This window comes from Mus musculus, chromosome 6 (assembly GCF_000001635.26).
Source record: "Mus musculus strain C57BL/6J chromosome 6, GRCm38.p6 C57BL/6J".
Taxonomy (NCBI): domain Eukaryota; kingdom Metazoa; phylum Chordata; class Mammalia; order Rodentia; family Muridae; genus Mus; species Mus musculus.
This window is the reverse complement of record NC_000072.6, coordinates 23,640,185-23,660,957: the sequence shown is the minus strand read 5'-3', so window position 1 is coordinate 23,660,957 and position 20,773 is coordinate 23,640,185. Positions and strand designations below refer to the sequence as shown.

The following is a 20,773-nucleotide window of genomic DNA, read 5'->3' as shown; positions in this document are numbered from 1 at the left end:
CTATTTGGGCATATTTAATTTTTTTTGTATGTTACCTATTTTTCACCCTAAAATAAATGGTTTATATGAAGATGATTTTAATCTTACTTCAAGCAGAAATAATAACCTGTGTTTACTTGAGATTAATCAATAATTCTTATCGCTTTAATGAAAATAGCTACAGTGTTACATTTGCCCTGATTACTTCTCCCAGTGTCAATGTTTCTCCAGTTGACTGCCATACTCTCTTCTACTGGCTAGGTTGAACGAGAAGGAAATGCTTCCAATTTAATGGTACCGTTTTGTAGATCTGAGTCTAATTCACAGTGAAGAAAGACTATAACTTAGATTTATGTTCATTAAAATAACATCGCATTTTGACATAGCCTAAATATTCATCTGTCTCTTCATTCGTTGTGAAAAGCAATGTTATGTACCAGATCTACAGAATTCAAGATTGTCACATTACTCACATTAAGTATTTTGTACTCTTGCTGAAGTGATCACCGTTATGAAGACCTCACTAATTAGGAAATTGTATTGTGTTAAGACTATCATAAGGCAGAATGCAGAGGATTATCAGTTCAATTCATCATTTGCTCAACAACCTTCACAACTCGTGATGCTGTACATGTAAAAGGGTTTTTAAAAGTGGCATTTTTTTCTATTTCTAGCTAGCTTCAAAAAAATGAGGCTGAGACTATAAGATTTATTTAATTAGCTTTATAACACAATAACTGGGCAGTCAGTGATCTAGTCTTATTCTTTAAACTAATCTGGTTAATTCTCCTCTTCCTGTCTCTCTTCCTCCTTCCCTGGATGGCAAAAGGCCTGCCCTATTCTCTCTTTTGCCTCACCACTGGCTGATCAAATTTTATTGATAAGTCAGAATCAATGGACAGCAGTGTTTGCATAAACCTGAGATAGGAGATTCTTAGAATAAGCATTCCAATGCCATGTCCAAATTACAACAAGATATGAGGGCAGAGAAGCTAGCATTTGAATAATACAAGAATAATTTTTATGCCTACACATGTGATGCTAGAATCTTGTTACAACTGAAGAAAGATTATTCTCTACCCTACACATTAAAACAAGACAGATAATCTTATAGACTGCCTGTGTCACCCCAGCACATTGTGCCTCTCCAAGAGTGAGCTTGTCTCATCAGGTTCTGTCAAGGCCTATTCATGACTCAGGTCATCTTTGTAAAAATTATTCCTTTTACTTTTTGAGATTATAATATAGTGACATCATTTCCCCTTCCCTTTTCTTCTCCCTGACAAGACATACCCGTCCTTTACTTCAGAGCCATTGCCTCTGATTTCATTAATTTCAGTTGAGCAGAGGAAACGCTCAACTGATTTAGTGGAAGAAACAAAAATGTAAGGACCGATAGTAGAAAATGAAGATGACTAGGAAGAAAGAAAAGTAGGCAGTGCAGAGCCTTATGTTATTCCTCGGAACTCTAGGGACAGACATCTGAGCTTTCCAATAAACAAGAACACCGCTATAAGTTTGATTGCTTTTTCCTAGGCCAGGGATTGAGGTGTGTGTGTGTGTGGGGGGGAGGTGGAGCAAAATTAATATAACCTTTTTTGGTGGGTAGAAGGATCTGAAGGAATAGCTATGTAGCCAGATAGAAGCAATGGAAAGTATTCATCCTATGGGATGGGGTGAGTATGGCAATCTCCCACCCAAGTAGACCCTTTTGAGCCAGGACAGTGTTCCAGTATTGGAGATTATTATAAGTTTTCCACCTTGGCCAGAGAACTATCTTGTTCTTTGTCCTTTAAGCAGTGTCAAGGCTGGGTTCCATCTCAAGGAACAGGGCTTCTCCTGGCCTTTGTGCTCTCTCTGATCTCAGGTGTGAACACGAAGACAATCCAGAAGCTCACATGTAGTTTTTAAATTTTACTGTTGTCTATGTTTAGAATATTTAGAAGACACTCTTTGATTGAGGGTGGTTTGGGATGTTTAAAATGTACTCTTCTAATTCTCACATGTGTGTTCTACTGAACATGTGAGTGTTGTGATTAACATAGTATATGTTTCCAGAAAAAGGCTACATTGCTATAGACAAGAATTATAAACTTGCAATTGAATGTAACATAAAGTAAAATTTTACTGTAAAATGAGAGGGTTTTGTTTTCAGAAAATTCTTTTGTTGTCTTTAGTCAGCCACTTTGAATCAATCAGCACCCTGTTACCCCCTAAAGCCCTTTATAATGTTTTTCTCTTCATAAAATAAACAAAATCAAACAACAAGCAAACAGAAACATTGCCCTTCCTTTAGTTTATGTGCCAAGTAAGTATGCTTCATGGGTTCCCAGGGAGTTGTTGTGACTCCGGATTCAGTGCACTGTGACTTGTGGGTTACTTTGAATGGTCTCTTTGGTTTCCCCTGTGTCATATACATGTTGTCAAGTGTAGTATGGATGTGAGTCCTGCTTTCCTTTTCAGAGATGGTATTTCTGAAGGCATGAGAATTTCGTTTCACTAATGTCAAAAATCAGGAAGAGTGGAGATGAGCTGATTCTTACCCCTGAAATACTCAATGCTGGTTATGATGTTCATCAAAATTTCCCTAGAGTCTGATTATTATAGAAATAGTCAGCTACTGTATACAAATTAGACACACACACACACACACACACACACACACAGAGAGAGGGGGGGGGAGAGAGAGAGAGAGAGAGAGAGAGAGACTCACACACATTTTCAGCATCTTTGTAACCATTTCTCTTACAGTCATGCCCTCCTAAGGAACAGGACTATGTTGAGTTTGTCTTATGGTGGTATTATGTATGGAATGCGCATTGTGTATATAATGGGTAGTGGGAATTTAAGGATTCCTTTGAGTGTATCCCAGGAATTTAGATCCTGTAGCTGCCACCTCTCTGAGTGCTTGCCTTCCACTTCCTAGTTTTCTCCATTGGAAGTAGAAAGAACTGGTAACTTTATCCTCCCACCATTCATACCCTCAGCAAGGAATGGGTTTCTCCACAGGATAAACTGGGATTTACTTATGTCGATCATAATGATCAGGCTCATTTCATAGATGGTCTAAAACCGAATTTGTAAAGGAGTCCTAGCCAAAGACATTAAGAGAATGTTGATAAGTATCTGGGGAAAATCTTTCCCCTCTTTCTTAAAGGGTAATGTGGGAGTCAGAATGTTGCATTGCACCTCAGGGTGCTGTGTGCCTATGGATAATTAGAACAGTAACCATCCTGGGAGTTCATCAAGGGAACCAACTTAAGAGGAAAGTCAACATACTTTAGAAGGCAAAATAGAAAGATGTAAACAACAGAGACTTTTGAACAGTTGGATCTACTGGACTAGGGAGTGTATGTTCAGTTTCCCTTAATTTACCTGCAAGGGTCAATAGAATAAAGAATTTGAAATCATCATGTGCTCAAAGTCCATATATTGACTTCAATTATCAGTGGCATCAATTATCTATTCCTTCTTTCTGCCCCATTTAGCTATGCTGGCCCCAGGAAAGAAGACTCGTTGCTCTAGTTCTGATAAAATGGATGCAATTGACAGCCATCCCTTGTGGGCTAATAAGGATGCTTAAAGAGAGCTATTCTGTTTCTGTGCTAGGGAAAACGGTGGAAGTGGAGGAACATTCTGAGAGCATCTTACTTAGCAGATATATTGATACTTACAAAAGCTTACTGTGTGGCAAGAGCTTAGAATTTATTGTTTCTCAGGGATGAGCAACTCTGGAGAAACTGCTCCTCTCCTAAGACTACCATTAGCACAGGGTTTCCTAACATTTGTGACATTTTGAGTTAAGTATCTCTAAGTCATTAAGAGGCCTCTGTCAGCATTTGATGGTGTATAGTTGCATCTTTGGCTTTTAGCCATGCTATGCCAGTAACATTCCCCCAATAGTGTGATAATTTTTACTAAAGAGTCTCTAAATATAGAAGGCCCTCGGAAGGCAAAATTACATCTGTTTCAGAGCCACTGTTAGATGTGGGGAGCATTTTGTGCTAGGACTATGGCAGAAGCAAAGGAATGTTTTAACCAACATGGCCTTAGCTAATTTGTTATACCAAGAAGAATTCAGTACTATAAGTTTCTAAACATTGTTCCGTTCGACCAAACAAGGAAACTCTTGATTTAAGCCTTATGTGTTTTGCTATTTAAACTTTTCACTCTTCCCAAATCAGCAAAAGACTCTGGATGTGTTCGAACAAGGCAATATTTGTCGACCTTGAAAGACCGAGGCAGGAGGATTAAGAGTTCAAGGTTGGCATTGACTACTCATCAAGTTTGAGTCCATCTGAATAATCTGTCTACAAACAACAAACAAACCCTGAAAAATATAAAAGGCCAACTTACCTTCCAAAAGCAATCAGCAATTCAACAAGTCACCCCTGAGTAACATTAAAGTTCTTGGCCAGTTTTTACTTCTTCACTGTTAACAGAATCAAACACTAGTTCACACTCTGAACATAGAAAGTTCCACCCGTGAAGATGGTTCAGATGCAAACTGAAGGACACCTAGATACAACTGTAGTAAGTGAGGATTTGATTACTAGCCATCTTGCAAGCAAATATTAACTGAAGGATTATGGCCCAGTAAGTACAAAGGATGCTTTTGTCAAAAACTTATGTTCTCCTGACATGCCTTTGGTTTTAGTAGCACAGCTCATTCTGGGCATGAGCCTCATAAGCAAGCAAGGTCCGTTCTTTCCATGTCCGGTGAGCTTTGGAGCCCACCAGTTGTAAAGAAGCTCTCTTCTACCTAGGGGACAAATGTTTGAATGAGTATTGCCCATCTGTGAAAAGATTTTAGGCAAGTCTTCAAGTAAAATCAAGAGTTTGAAAGGCCCCAGACTGGCAGTATGCTTCTCATGTCCTGGGCCGTAATTCAAAGTCCTCAGGCTAGCGTGTGAGTCACCAAGCACACCAATTGCTCTTTGCCTTTCCCTCTTCCCAACTCACTCTCTGCTTTACCTTCAGTCTTACTACTTTGCTTTGGCAATTTGAGTTCATTTTACATGTATCAGCCTATCAGTTTCTTAGAGAAGTTTATCTTGAGCCTCTAAGATAACATTCCATGTTATCTTTTCCTCTATACTTCAATTTTCTGCTCACAGTTCTTGCAGTCATTCATATCTTTTAATTGCTTCAAGTCTACTCTCAGTGTATAATAGGAGGATCATGTAGGCGTTTTTACAGTTTCTGTTTTCATACTTAATATTTGCTTAGCACATAGTAGGTATTGTACTAACAGACTCAATGAACAAAGATGTATTTGCTTTGTGGGGTGAGTCTATACCAAAAGAAGTATGCTGTTTTCTTTATTCCTCATGTTAAATCTTCAGGCTGGGCATCAGAATTTAATACCAGATACAGTTGGTGTGATTTATTTCTATTGTCCATGGAGGGGTCAACTGGGTAGTATAGAAGCATTAAGAGAGCAAACACCTGTCCAGAAACATTTATTAATGTAAATGAATAGTTTGTGAAAGGTTTAAGGTATTTTTCAGTATATAAAAACAAAATTCACCTTGTGTTATTTTTAATGTTTACCACTTTTATTCATTAATTTTGAGTGTGTTCAAAGTGGCATGTATGTATTTACATATATATATATAATATTGACATGTAATCTCATGTTAATACATGGACACATATGTATGAATGTGTACCTCTTGACTTATTGCTTAGTAGCCTTTTGACCAATAGGATCTCAGTATGCATTGTACTAATATAAACCCCTGGATTGGCTTAACTACCTCTGATGTCACAATTTACCCATTAGGAAGTCATAAGTTTCTTGAAATCACATTGAAGTAATAACATCTCTTGAATTTTCATTATAAGAAAGAAAAAGTACCAGGAGTAAAAATGGTAGAATGAACAAGGTATCTTTCATCTTGGCAGACCTTCTTGATCTATGTGCATTAGTCGTCTGCGCTTTGACAGCTCAAGCTAGCTCCTTTATCTCCTTTGACAGCAGATGTTACTTTGTGTTTCATGCCTATCAGTTAATGGAGAAATGAACCCACTTGGACCTACTCCTTCAGTTCATAGGTCTGTTTCATTTTGGCTGTTGAGACTTAGCGTCTTCCTACTGCTTAGCCTCCGTGACTCCAAAGGAAAAGCAATATGGACTGCTCATCTGAATATTACATTCCAGGTGGGAAACCGGATCATATCAGAGCTAGGAGAGAGTGGAGTGTTTGGGAATCACTCTCCTCTGGAAAGGGTGTCTGGTGCCGTGGTACTTCCTGAAGGATGGAATCAGAATGCTTGCAGTCCGCTGACCAACTTCAGCAGGCCCGATCAGACAGACACTTGGCTGGCCCTCATCGAAAGGGGAGGCTGCACTTTCACTCATAAAATCAACCTGGCAGCGGAGAAGGGAGCAAACGGGGTGATCATCTATAACTATCCGGGTACAGGCAACAAGGTGTTTCCCATGTCTCACCAGGGAACAGAGAATATAGTTGCAGTGATGATTGGCAACCTCAAGGGCATGGAGCTCTTGCACTTGATCCAGCAAGGTGTCTATGTGACGATCATCATTGAAGTGGGGAGAATGCATATGCCGTGGCTCAGCCACTATGTTATGTCTCTATTTACCTTCCTGGCAGCCACCGTCACCTACCTTTTCCTATACTGTGCCTGGAGACCCCGAGTGTCCAATTCTTCTACCAGGAGGCAAAGGCAGCTAAAGGCCGATGTGAAGAAAGCTATTGGCCAGCTGCAACTTCGAGTGCTCCAGGACGGAGATAAGGAGTTAGACCCGAATGAAGACAGCTGCGTGGTTTGTTTTGACATGTACAAAGCCCAAGATGTAATACGTATTTTAACTTGCAAACATTTCTTCCACAAGACTTGCATCGATCCCTGGCTTTTAGCACATAGGACATGCCCCATGTGCAAGTGTGACATCCTGAAACCTTAAGAAGCCCAGAGATCTCTCCACAGATTAAAATTAGACGAATTTGCTCACTGTGCTGTACATCCAAAGCAAACATGACCCTTAGTTCCTCTATCCTGCCAGTGAAGATGAAGTTGGTGTGCTTTGAAAATAAAGCTACATATCATGCCCAGGAGCTGTTGTCTTTTTAATCATTTTAATTGTTAGACATTGTTTTCTTTCTCCGTATAAGGAAGTTGGTACATGCTAAAAACAATACTCATCTCACTCATCAGCTTACTCAGTAAGGTACTGATCTGGTGTGAATTTCTGGGCTATTATAGTTTTCTTTTTAACATATTTATCTGGGGGCTTTGTTTTTACATGTCATCTAGGGTTGGTTTTTTTTAAATTTTTTTTATTATTCCTAATATTTGACATCTCTGTTTAATAAACTCCACTATGGAATCAGATTCTGATTTATATTGTCATGGTTAATTAATTTTATTAATACCCAGAAAATCTGATTTCCAAAGCTGTACATTGAATGGGTACTTTGTTCTAATTCCTTTAGCAGATAGCATATGTTTTAAAAGTTTTAAAGTGTTTCAGGCCTCATTTAAAGCAGTGTTGGAAAAGGTCGCCTGTTTGCCAGGGGTCTTTAAGTCCTGGCCTATTGAACCTGCCCTGGGTACAGTTTTTTTAGAAGTGTCCTCTAGGGCCTGCTGTTTGTGTCTCTTCTCAAAGGGTAGAGTGCATCACTTGGGCCTTTAAAAACAGGGCAGAGCTAAACATTTTGTTGGGTTTCCATCCGAATAGTATGTAAACTCTTTTCTCTCATCTTCCTTTCTGGTGAGTGGATAAACACCTGTGTATTACGGAAAAGATGAAAGACAAGAGTTTGTGATTTGTGTGAAAAGTCTCAGTCTTAGATATTCGGTGTAGATGGCATGTGCTGATTCTGCAGGAGTCGACACACTGTCTCTTCCACTTTCTCCATGGACTTGTGTAAAAATAGTCAGTAATTGCTTCTGTAAGAGAAGTCAACCATTGCGGACTGAAAGTTCCACACTAATATTCTTTCCATTTTATGCCACTCCTTTCGAACATTTTTAATTGATTCATTTTTTTTAATTTGACAATTTTGCACACATATAGAGTGTATTGATTAATCTTTCTCCAACACCTATATCCTTTGCCTTCTGTAAATCTCCACCTCTCATCATTACTAATCCTTTTGGGTTATGACATAAGTATTGTAACCAGGGCTAATTGGGTAACTGTAAGATAAGAACCACCCTCTGGGGGCTGGTGCATTCATCAGTGTGTCTACAACTGAAGCCAACAGTTCCTCTCCATCAGTAAGAAATAGTTCTGCAGTGGGGAGTAGGATCCTCTGAGCCTCTCCTCCAACTCTGCCTTACTGCTGATGCGACCATTCTTGTGCACACCTAATGCCTACATCTATAATTTCAATGGCATGACTTGCCTAGGAGATAGTATTTTGCAGTTCTTCTCCCTGGCTTGAATTTTATATTTTTTCCACCCTCTCTTCTACATTGTTCTCTGAGCCTTAACAGGACTGTCATAAATTCTTATTTGAGGATGAACACTTGGTTTCAACACTGTGTAGCCAGGAAACTGTATTTACCACCGTTCACTAGAAAGAGAACCTTGTCTGATTGAGAATAGAGCAGTAAATAGCTATGGATATAAACAATATTTAAATGACAGTTTACCCATAGCCAACTTTTTAAAACATCAGTGTTATATTCAGTTCCCTCCTCAGATGTGAGTTTTTCACCAGGGTTACAGTACCAGACACAGATTACCTCCAATGTAGGGGTGTCAAATCCAATCATAGCTGTTGCTGCTCAACGGCTGTGCAACTATTGCACATCAGTAGATCTTGCCTGGCAGACTGGTTTTGTAGATCATGGGATTCACAACTGGATAAGATCATTGATGTCCCCTCTCTCCCAGCAGCCTGCATAGGACCTTTCAGTGCTTAGAAAGCCAGCTGCAAGGACACAGAGTCTGCCTAAGTTCTAGATTGATCTCTCTATCATGAATCCAAGGTGTGTGCGGTCTTCAGTAATAAGGTCTTACCATCTAGTTCTGGCAGACAAACACGAAGGATGCCAAGAATCTATATTGCTTTGGGCGCTTCTCTAGCCAGCACTTTATATGCCAATTTTTGTTGTGCCTGAAGGACTCTCTTCATTCCTGCCTGAAGTTGCTGCTTCATAAACTTGAAAAAAAAAAAGTATCTGGTTTCTTAGTTCTGGTGAGTCCTGTTTAAAATGGCTTGTTTTTGAGCCCTGTATATAGAGGACACAAACGTTTATGTTCAAGGTACAAGTCCTTAGCTTTGGCTTTCTAGTTAGGAAAGTAGAGAACCATTGTGATGCCTACTGAGAAAGTATACACCAACATTTGCTACTGCCCAAGTGGGTTAGTTCATTAGTTTCAAAGTTGCTTAAAGCCATTGACCTTTGTAGTACAAATGTGGGCAGAAGTAGCAGGGTCTATAGGATTACTAAGTGGCAGTATATTTCTGCAATTCCTCCAGGAATACATACTGGTTTTGATTCACTATTTTCTTTGACAGAGGCAACTCTAAAGGCTTCCATTTAGCCTTTCCAACCATAACACCCACTCTACAGTTCAGGGAACCAATATGAGAATTCTGCCAATTTCTGAGTATATCCCAATTTGTTAAGTTAGGTTTAAAAAAAATGTTGTTAGTATCATCTCTTTATGACCTGTAACCATTGTTACTGTCATTGGTTAACTTTTTAATCTTATTGGATTTGCTTTGGTTTATTTATTTATTTATTTAGTTAGTTAGTTAGTTTTTTTCCAAGACAGGGTTTCTCTGTATAGCCCTGGCTGTCCTGGAACTCACTCTATAGACCAGGCTGTCCTGGAACTCAGAAATCTGCCTGCCTCTGCGTCCCAAGTGCTGGGATTAAAGGCACGTGTCACCACTGCCTGGCTTTAAGATTTTTTTTTAATTTTAATTTATTTATTTTGTTTAAATCAAGTTACATTTGAAAAAGATCTGTGTCCTTTATATGTGTTCCTCTCATCCGTATGTGATGTTGGACAGCAGAAGTATGAGGTAGAACTAGATGGAACAGGATTCTGTACTTTACCAGTGGTTCTCAACCTAACACTGCAACCCTTTGATGCAGTTCCTCATGTTGTGGTGACCCCCCAACCATAAAATTACTTTAGTTGCAACTTAATAAGTGTAATTCTGTTACTGTTATTAATCATAATATAGGTTTGGATATATATTTACCAATGGGCTCATGACCCACAGGTTGAGAACCACTGCTTTGAAAAATCAAAACCAAGTTAGAACCAATAAATGTTTCCCAAATCCTATATTCTTTATCTGCACCTTCAAATATGAAAAATTAGTGTTACAGATCTTACTGCTTTTAGAGTTCATTTGGTCGCGTTCCTAATTTATGATTCTTTGTATATCTCGAACTTAAAGTCAGAAGTGTTTACTTCTTAGAAAATGTAAAAGTTCCACACGGTCCATTCATTTATTCTGTGGTTTTTAAAAAGTCAATTGCAGAAATGTTTGTTTTCACTTTTAACTTAATGTGCTACCTATAACCATTTTATATGGCTCCATGACTTACTTTTTTTTTTCAAGCATTCTCATACCCATAACCACACTGGAAACATTCAAGCCAGAGCATCTACAGCATGCTCTGAGCTAATTGGCTGCTTGGTCTTTTATGTCACAATGGCCTCATGCAACAGTAAGCAGTATCTAAAGTTACAGCAGTGAGACAGGAATTTCTTTACTATCTAAAGCTTTTCTCTCTAATAAAACATCTGAAACTCAAGACATCTTTAGAAAGCTCTTGCTGAAACATGCTGGAAGACAGTGTATCTTATTTTCACCCAGAAGATATTTTCTCCTTCCTCATTCTGAATTGATTGTCAACAGATGTGGCAGCTGTGCCGGTTAGTTGGGTTGGCTATTCAAGTCATTCGTGAAGTACAGTGATGAATCCTCTTCAGACCAGTACTTGGCAAAACCAAGCTCCATCTTTCTGGCTTCTGAGATTCAGTTTTATCTGGCTCGTCAGTCAGAAATGTTGTACAGCCAGTGCAGTTTGGACTGCGTACATGAACATATCATTTCATGTGGGGAACCGCATGCTGTCAGAGCTGGGGGAGACCGGGGTCTTCGGAAGAAGCTCCATCTTGAAGAGAGTAGCAGGAGTTGTTGTGCCACCAGAGGGAAAAATTCAAAATGCTTGTGATCCCAATACCACTTTTATCCTGCCACGGAACAAAGAGCCCTGGATCGCACTCATTGAACGGGGAGGTTGTGCCTTCACACAGAAAATTAAGGTGGCATCTGAGCACGGAGCCAGAGGAGTGATCATCTATAATTTCCCAGGTACTGGCAACCAGGTTTTCCCCATGTCTCACCAGGCGTTTGAAGACATCGTTGTAGTTATGATTGGTAACATCAAAGGTATGGAGATTTTGCATTTAATTCGGAAGGGAGTTCATGTTACAGTCATGGTGGAGGTGGGAAGAAAACATGTCATTTGGCTGAATCACTATTTTGTCTCCTTTATGATCGTCACCACCGCCACGTTAGCATATTTCACCTTTTATCACATTCGGAGACTTTGGGTGGCAAGAATTGAGAACAGGAGATGGAAGCGATTAACAAGAGAGCTCAAGAAAGCTTTTGGGCAGCTGCAAGTTCGAGTATTAAAAGAAGGGGATGAAGAAGTTAATCCAAATGCTGACAGCTGTGTCATCTGCTTTGAAGCCTATAAGCCTAATGAAATAGTTCGGATTCTCACTTGCAAACATTTTTTCCACAAGAATTGCATTGACCCCTGGATTCTAGCCCACGGCACATGCCCCATGTGCAAATGTGACATTCTGAAAGCTCTGGGGATTCAGATGGACATTGAGGATGGGACAGACTCTCTGCAAGTTCTGATGTCAAATGAATTGCCCGGAACCTTGTCACCCGTGGAAGAAGAGACGAACTATGAGCTTCCTCCTGCAAGAACTTCAAGTAAAGTGACCCACGTGCAGGAGCACCCTACTTCTTCTGCGAACGCTGGCAGCCAGCCTCCCGAAGCAGAGGAAACCAGTCATCCTTCACATGGACAGCAAGTCCTTTGAGCAAGTGGATTAAACCTGTTTGTCAGATCAGGTCCTCGTGATGACAAGTAGTTTGCTTGAAGTGTGGTTTTTGTGTTTGTGTGTCATTTCCTGTCACTCTGCTAATTCTCCAGATTCACTGTCAAGCTTCAAATACAGGGCAAAGGAAACCTGGCAGAAGTTTGTGGCTTTTTAACCCCTGCTAATTTTAAGTGGTTGTGAATGTATTATTCTTGGTAGTATACCTGTGTTTAGTTCTAGTTAACCTGTGTTAAAACCAAAAACAAACTTACCCTAAATTGTGTTTGTCTGTTTATACCTGGTTTTATTTTGGTAAGAAAATTGTTAGTTTATATTTATACTTTTCTCAAAGAAGCCATCAGTTATCTTTCATCTTTTAGCAATAGTAAAAATTAATTATACTATAGTAACTTTCATATCATTATGTTGCAGTGGTTTTTTAATTCTTTAAAATGAAAATTTGCTATACAGGATATTTTCTTACTTATCCATAGTCAAGAGTTCTGTTCAGTTAGTAAATTTTATGTAAACTATCTGAATAGCAAGAAAATGTTTACAAATAAAGTTCTAAAACTCTTTAAGAAAATAGTCCAGAATTCATTATAATCTATTCTGACTCTTATAGTAGTTTAACATAATTTCAATCAATCTTTGAACTCTCTCAGGCAAAGGATGGAGTCTCAACTACTAGGCAGTGCTAGAGAGAACTAGTGAGCATGAATTCTGTGAATTGTTTCATGCAGAATGGCAGTACTTGGATGCAAAAGTAACCCGAAAGACACTATTAGAGGAAGAAAAATGTTTGTGCAGGAACATCAGAGCCAAGATACAGCAAAACTTGGGCAAATGCCAGGGTGAGGCCACGTCCTCCTGTTATTTACAGTCCTTTGTGTTCCTGACTCTGGGAAAGTTTAACTGTTAATCACGCATACCACCACTGAATTTTCAATGTTTTAAAGTCTTTCTTGGGACAGTGAAGCTATTCCATATAGTACCAAGTGTCATACTAAAGAGAAAAGGACCCAGAGACTCAATAGAAGCTCTTTTTGGGTGATTGAATCCTGAATAGATGAGCTGGTGTCTGTAGACTGAGTGCTGGCTAGGAGGAGCTGGGGCTCTCGTGGGAACTGCGGCTAATGGCTTCCGTGATTTTCTCTCCACAGCTGTGGAGATGATTGTGTGGGGTTGGGGGTTGTAGCAGAGTACTTGCAGCCACAAAGCCTTGGGTTCTGTTCCCAGCACACCAAACACCATTCTCAGAAACAAGCGGCATCTAGAAGTGTTTATGTCTGGAAATGTAGCATTCTCTGAACCCAAAGTTCTAGGGTCATTTTAGCTCTTCACAAGTTTACATGAGCTTCCTTCACAGTAGACATAGTGCACGAGACACTTGCTCATACTTGCCTCTCAGAATAGGGCTATGTTCTCTTTTTCCTCCTCTGTATCTTCCTGGTCTCTGTTTTTCTCCTTTCTTTTAAATTGCCTTCCCTTTCCATTGTCAAGCTTAGGCTTGGTTTCATCCACACGTTTATTTTTTTAATCTACTTTGATTAGATATTTTCTTTATTTACATTTCAAATTTTATCCCCTTTCCTCATTTCCCTTCTGAAAATCCCCTATCCCATGCCCCCTCACCCTGCTCACTAGCTTACCCACTCCTGTTTCCCTGTCCAGGCATTCCCCTACACTTGGGCATCAAGCCTACACAAGGCCAGGGGCCTCTCCTCTCATTGATGTCTGACAAGACCATCCTCTGCTACATATGCAGCTAGAGCCATGGGTCTCTCCATGTGTACACTTTGGTTGGTGGTTTAGTCCCTGGGAACTCTGGGGGTACTGGTTGGTTCATATTGTTCTTCCTCCTATGAGGCTGCAAACCCCTTCAGCTCCTTGGGTACTTTCTCTAGTTCCTCCATTGGAGATGCTGTGCTCAGTCCAATGGATGGCTCTGAGCATCCACTTCTGGATATGTGGAATATACAGTTATACTGTTCCAGGTGGTACAGTCACTAGATGGCCTTTCCTTCAGTTTCTGCTCCAAACATTGTCTCTGTATCTCCTCCCATGGATATTTTGATCCCCTTTCTAAGAAAGACCAAAGTATCCACACTGTCATCTCCATATTTAGTAAATCACCATTTCACTGATTAAAATATCTTTTGCTACTATGGATATTAAGCATTTAACAGTATATCTCTTGTCGTTCAAGGACTTTGGGTGAATTCTTTTAAGGTGAGTTAGAGTTTGTATTGGAGATAGAAAAGGAGGCTCAGGTCTTTGAACTTAGAAACTAGGAGCACCGAGTGCCTTGTGTGCACGTGACAGTAAGGCTCAGTTCCTTACAGAGCTGCTGTTTTGTCAAAACAAAACAGCAGCTCCAGTCCTGCTGTTCAAAGGCTCTGTTGTAAACAAATCTATAAAGCACTTTTATTCCAGGTTTCTTTTATTTTGTGTTTTGTAACCAATACCTGGAATTAGCACTACTATGTAAGATATTTACTGTGATGTTACCTATTTTTTGTAGTTGATTTTTTACCTGCACTATAAGTAATGCTATTTTTTTCTTGGACACAGTAATGCAATTACATTTTGTATGATCCAAATGCAAATACCATTTTGATGACATGGTACTGGAGTTTATACTATTTTTTCCACAGTGCCAGTATCATAGTGAGTTTCCTTTAGAGTTCTTTTTTTATGAGTTTTGGAATTCTTTCAGTAGTCAGAATTTAGTTTCCTGCACCTCAACCTCATAATCAGTAGGATGTTGATTTTTTTAAAAAATAAAAACAAAATGGCCTTTTTGTCATTAGTGGAATAAGTTGTGTAATAGTTTTCTGAAAGGACGTTTTCTAGTTATTTTACCTATGGTTACATGACTGAATAGTACCAATTAAACATGAGCCAAAATGATAACATCGTTTTGTGTTGATGTAGAATGTCTGTTAATGATCTGAAAGAAGAAATTCTAGTCAACATCTGTTTGAAATAGCATGAGCCCTTCTTAGAGTTTAGTGATCCTAGTCTGATGGGCGCATTGTATACTTAAAGTGGTCTCTTTCCAGATATCTGCTTATTGAAACAGCAGACAAGAACCAAGAACAGGAATGAATATCAATGCCTGTGGAACCATAAGGGGCAAAGGGGGAGTCTTCTCATGTTCTTTCTGAGAAGTAGTCACTACAATAGAGATTTCAGCCTTCCGTTTTACTGTTCATCAATAAGCACCTCTTGAATTTTCATTAAAATGGATCTGTTTTGTTTGTAATCACTGTGATTTTCATTGTTTAGGTCTTACTGTTGAGAAATTATTGCATTTGCTGCCATAGGAATATCTTAAAACATACCTGGTTTTCAACAAAACAAGGCTTTATTGGAGGTGTGTGGGTGAGGTATACAGAAGATGATCTACCAACCTGGAATTGTTGGAGCTGTTTCTCCACTATGTCTGTTCAGGCATCCCTTTTCACAGTTACACCCAACTTTGTAACACTTCTTTCCTTAGGTGTGCCTTTTTGGCAGGCCATGAGGACACTGTACGCCTGACCAGCTGAGGTGAATCATTATTGATCACTAAAACCACTCTGGTTTTAGAAACTTCTCTGCTTTTGTTATATTTAACCTCCATTTCATTAATTGACTGCTCTGTGGTGGGTCTCTCTCTCTCTCTCTCTCTCTCTCTCTCTCTCTCTGTGTGTGTGTGTGTGTGTGTGTGTGTGTGTGTGTGTGTGTGAGAGAGAGAGAGAGAGAGAGAGAGAGAGAGAGAGAGAGAGAGAGAGAGAATATTCAGAGATAGGTGGCAGCATATGTATGTGACTACATAGAAAGGCCAGAGATTGTCAGCTACCTTTTGTGGTCACTTTCCACATTTCTTTGAGACAAGATCTCTCACTGAACCCAGAGCTCATTGCTTTGGCTTGACTGGTCAGTCATCAGGCCCCAAAGATTCTGCTGTATTTGCTTCCCCATCTGGAATTATAGGGGTGCACTATGGTTTCAAGGTCCCTTTTTATTTTAACATGGGTTGCTGGGAATTGGATGCAGGTCCTCCTGTTTGTGTGACAAGTACTTCCTGTCTGAGTCATCACCCTTGCTCCCATTAACATGATTTTTGTTGTTGTTGCCATGTATTTAACTCTACTGTCTTTGAAAACTTACCACTTAGAACCCCATTCTCAGACTTTCCTCCTGTGATCTGCCTAACCTGCTTTCTCTACCTTCCCACCAGGCTTGCTGCTGACTCCCATTCTAAGTAGGATCCCCACCATCACATATGCCTCCTCTTCCTCCTGTCCTTGCCCAGCACAATACAGAATCAAGTTCTCTCACTGAAGTTTCAAGTTATTTTTCCACTGAAGTACCACTGCTGTTTCCCCTTGACCATTTTCATAGTATCACTCTGCATTACCCCAAGTGCCTGCATTTAATACTTCTGTACCACACCAGCCACTTATTTGAGTTGTTGTGGGTTTACTCCTGTTAAAAATTAATAACGTTTAACCTACTTCCCTATTTTCTGTAGAACAGGATTTCTAAGCCTAGGCTGCATATCCAAATAGAGAAGAGTTAAAAGGCTCTGTGCCTAGTTCATATTGTTGTTATTGAATGGACCACAGGGCCCCCAATGGAGGAACTAGAGAAAGCACCCAAGGAACTAAAGGGAACTGCAACCCTATAGGTGGAACAACAATATGAACTAAGCAGTACCCTGGAGCTCTTGTCTCTAGCTGCATATGTATCAAAAGATGGCCTAGTCGGCCATCACTGCAAAGAGAGGCCCATTGGACTTGCTAACTTTATATGCCCCAGTACAGGGGAACGCCAGGGCCAAAAAGGGGGAGTGGGTGGGTAGGGGAGTGGGGGGGTGGGTATGGGGGACTTTGGGTATAGCATTGGAAATGTAAATGAGCTAAATACCTAATAAAAAATGGGGGAAAAAAAAAGGCTCTGTGCCTCTACTGCATGTAAAGCTCTGAGCCAAGACACAGCCTTGGTCCTTATAAAGTTGTACAGGGTATTCCAGCTGTACACTAAATTGAGGACTATGCACAGGGCTTTGGCAAAGAGCCTTGGCTGTTTAATTTCCTTCAAGGTGACTTGATTTCACTTTATAGAAGTATTTATGTAGAAATCAAAGTAGCAATTTATAGAGTTAAGCGTCCAGGAGAAGGATTGAAAACAGGCTTCTGGATATTAGAGATTGATTTTACCAGGACAAACAAAGAATGCTTCCTGGAAACATTTGTAGCTGAAGTACCTCTGGGTTTGAAAAAATAATTCTCAGTAACAGCAAGATGGTTACCTGGGTAAAGGCTCATAGCACCCAGCTTGACAGCCTGAGTTTGATCTTTGGGACCCACATGGTGGAAGGAGAGAATCTACTCCACAAAAGTACCCTGTAGCTTATGTGTACACACACACACACACACACACACACACACACACACACACACACACACACGGCGGGGGGAGGAAGGAGAGAGAGAGAGAGAGAGAATGAGAATAAAGAACATCCCGTTGGAAGGAACAGTGGGAACAAGTGCTTCATAAAGAAGATCTAATGTCCAGTACAGTTTTGCACAAGGACTTGATAAGACAGGACACTCAGAATGCTATTGGGATAAACAGTGTATGACAGTATGGCTCAGGCAATAAGCGATAAGTGAGTGAGTTGCCTCCATATACCATAGTCCTTGTTTGCTGCTACAAATTTTCCATATCCCTTTTAGATGACCAAGGTAACGCCTATTTCAACACTCTTCCTGTCGTTTTCATTCTTCGTTAATCCAAATGTAGCAGTACACTAAGGATATAGAAGAGGTTGAAGTGGGTCAGGATTAGTTGAGGAGCAGTGCAGAGTCAGGGTTGACCTCCCTGACTTTTTCTGATGTGCGCCTACCTCTAGGTTATAACAATAACATTTGCCAAAATGGAAACAAATGGGTGCAATTTGTGGTTAAATACACACACACACACACACACACACACACACACACACACACACACACACACACACAGCAGGTTAGGCAAGAGATAGATAGATAGATGGATAGATAGATAGATAGATAGATAGATAGATAGATAGATAGGAAGGTAGATAGATAGATAGATAGATAGATAGATAGATAGATAGATAGATAGATAGATCGATCCACGAATCCCAAGTTGAGGAAACAGTAGAACTTCTAGGTGAAAATAAAAAAAAAAAACCTGGAAATTGAATCAGATAACTAAAACGAAACATTTAAATATTGATACATGATAACCACTAAGTTGTGATTTACTTATAAAAATTTCTCCCACATAATCTATTTTATATTTGTTGATTTTCCTGTTGGATTTATTTTTATATTATTTTGCCTGCCTCTCCTTGTATTCATGTTTGTAATGGTGTTATGACTTCCAGTCTTTGAAACACACGTTATAGGCTGGAGCTTGTAAGTAACCTAGGGATGGTGGAATAGTAGCTATAGTATGGTATCCAGGGTACAGTTGATTCAGTTATGTACTTAAGTATGAACTCATGTCATTGCAATAACTCTGCAACATCATCACTATTAGAACCCTATTTTTAATTTCCCAGTTTACTGGGATTGAACCTAGAGCATCATGTATATTAGCAAGTATTCTATTGTTGCAGCCCAGGCAGGTCCTGAACTTGATCCATCGTAGTAGCAGGGTCTGCCAGTGTTCAGAGATGTTCTCAGAGTCAGAATATCAAGATGAGTGCCCAAATGATGTAGACAGGTTAATGATAAGCCTATATATCTATTTAGCATGGTCCACAGCTCATTGTCCTGACTCCAACATTATAACCAGCTTGAAGCTTCAGTTTTATGTAAAGGAGACACTATTGGTATGAGTACAGTTTTGAAAGCTCTTAAAGTGTAAGGTCAAGGAAGAAAAGCTCCTGCTAAGGGCATTGGCAGTGCTAACCAAGGAGTTGGCAGCTCTCTTGTGTGAAAAGCAATTATTTACTCAGAAGGATTTGATGTGGGACATCTTTCTCAAAGAAGTTTGAAAGTGTAGCAATTTTCATAATTCCAGTTGCATATTGGCTGTTCTAAGTTCAGCCATAAAACACAAATCTTCTTTTCAAAAAGAATAAATGTCTCCTCTATCACATTACCTGCATTTGTTTTCTGTCCCAGGGAAACAGCTCAAGAGTCATGGTGATTTCCACTTACAGCATCACCTACACCTGTCTTAGGGCTCACTTAGGTGAGCTTGCAGTCAGAAACCTTGAGGATCCATTGGATGCTTTCAGAGAGTCCTCCAGTGGCTCGGATGCACATTTGAGTTTTTAAGAATCTTATGTAACCAGAGGGTCTGTTCCTTTTAGCTAGAATGCATCACACACTTGTAATCAGAACTAATATTAAGGGAGAGTAATTATGAATATTAAAGCAGTTGCTATTAGTACATTAAGGTTTTGAGTTAAGTTTAAGTGCATTTCAAGTGAGCAATTGATCTGATTTGTGCATATAAATGCTTCTTCCAGCTCGCTGTCTCCCACCACCATCACATCTGCTAAGGAAGCCGTGAGGAAAATTAGTGGATTTTAGGCAGATTGAAATTTCCAAATCAGAATGATGGAAAATAACTGAAAAAAGGGGGAGGGGGGACATTGCACACACAATTCTGCAGCCTCAAGGGGGGAAACGGGGTTAGTTTCCAATTCCTAGGTACTGTGACCTTAAGATGTTACGGTTTGAATCCTAAATGTCCCTTAAAGGCTCACTGTGTACAAGGTGTTATCCTTGGTACTTGGTACTGTTGGAGGGTGATGTCACTTTCCAGGAGTGGAGGACAGTTTGGCCAGGTGGTATGCCCATGGAGGGAGGACTGGGACCCTTTGCTCTTTCTCTCTTTCTGGTTCCTGACAGTCATGGGGTGAGTACTTTCCCCATGTTACTTCCCATCATGTTGTTCTGCCCTGCTACACAGGCTGAGAGCAACCTGACCAAGAGACTGTAGACTGAGAGTTATGAAACCATGACCCCAAATAAACCTTCCATTTATCTCATGAACGTGACAGCAACAGGATGCTCTGTTTCTCATATGGATATTTGAACACATAAGCAATGGGCCAATGATGACATTCCAAAGGCAATCATGCAGACGTCCCCCTGGTGCTAGCTTCCTACCCGCTGGATGATGCTGAGCCCAAATACGTGCAAAATGAGCAATTGGAGGGTGTGTAGCCAGCCGAAGGTGTGTGCTGTCTTCTACTGCATGAACGACAGCTCTGTTTCCCTAACAGGAAATTCATCAGTAGTTTCCTCCTTGATTGTGAGACTTTTGCCTGCATAGTTAGTCTGTAGTTCTTTAATTCATTTGTTGAATACTGATTGCCTGAAAATCATTGTGCTGTCAACCCAGCAGCCACTGCCCACATGGGGTTCACGTCCTAGTGAGAAGAAAAATAATGTGTTATGTTAGATAATTATAAACTCTTTTGAAGGAAAAAGATATCACAGGAAACCGAAGATAGAGTTGTGGTTTCATAAAGAGTTGTTACTACCAAGACAAATAGTTGAACTGATCTTGTTCATTATGACACAGACAAAGGTTATCTGGGGCAGGGGGAGTCTTACTTGGTGGTTTCCTTTATCAAATGTCCTATCTGTAATGCTTTTTCATGAACTTTTAAAATTATATTTATGAGTGTTTTGTCTGCCGGTCTGTGCACCAGGTGTGTGTGTGGTGCCCATGGAGATCAGC

The 20,773-nt window shown here is 40.0% G+C and overlaps 3 protein-coding genes across 23 annotated transcripts in view; all 3 read left to right on the top strand.

The window, feature by feature from the left end:
* The window catches only part of Cadps2 (Ca2+-dependent activator protein for secretion 2), a 578,403-nt gene that overhangs the window by 180,218 nt on the left and 377,412 nt on the right, over positions 1-20,773 (top strand). The gene's annotated exons all lie outside the window — the stretch shown is intronic.
* On the top strand, positions 5,822-7,063 carry Rnf148 (ring finger protein 148). The gene has a single exon (NM_027754.1). The coding sequence runs from the start codon at positions 5,963-5,965 to the stop codon at positions 6,911-6,913; it is 951 nt and encodes a 316-aa protein (NP_082030.1). The 5' UTR covers positions 5,822-5,962; the 3' UTR covers positions 6,914-7,063.
* On the top strand, positions 10,653-12,089 carry Rnf133 (ring finger protein 133). The gene is made up of 2 exons (NM_198251.2): positions 10,653-11,378; positions 11,508-12,089. Exons 1-2 carry the CDS (start codon positions 10,901-10,903, stop codon positions 12,047-12,049), a joined length of 1,020 nt encoding a protein of 339 aa, NP_937894.1. The 5' UTR covers positions 10,653-10,900; the 3' UTR covers positions 12,050-12,089.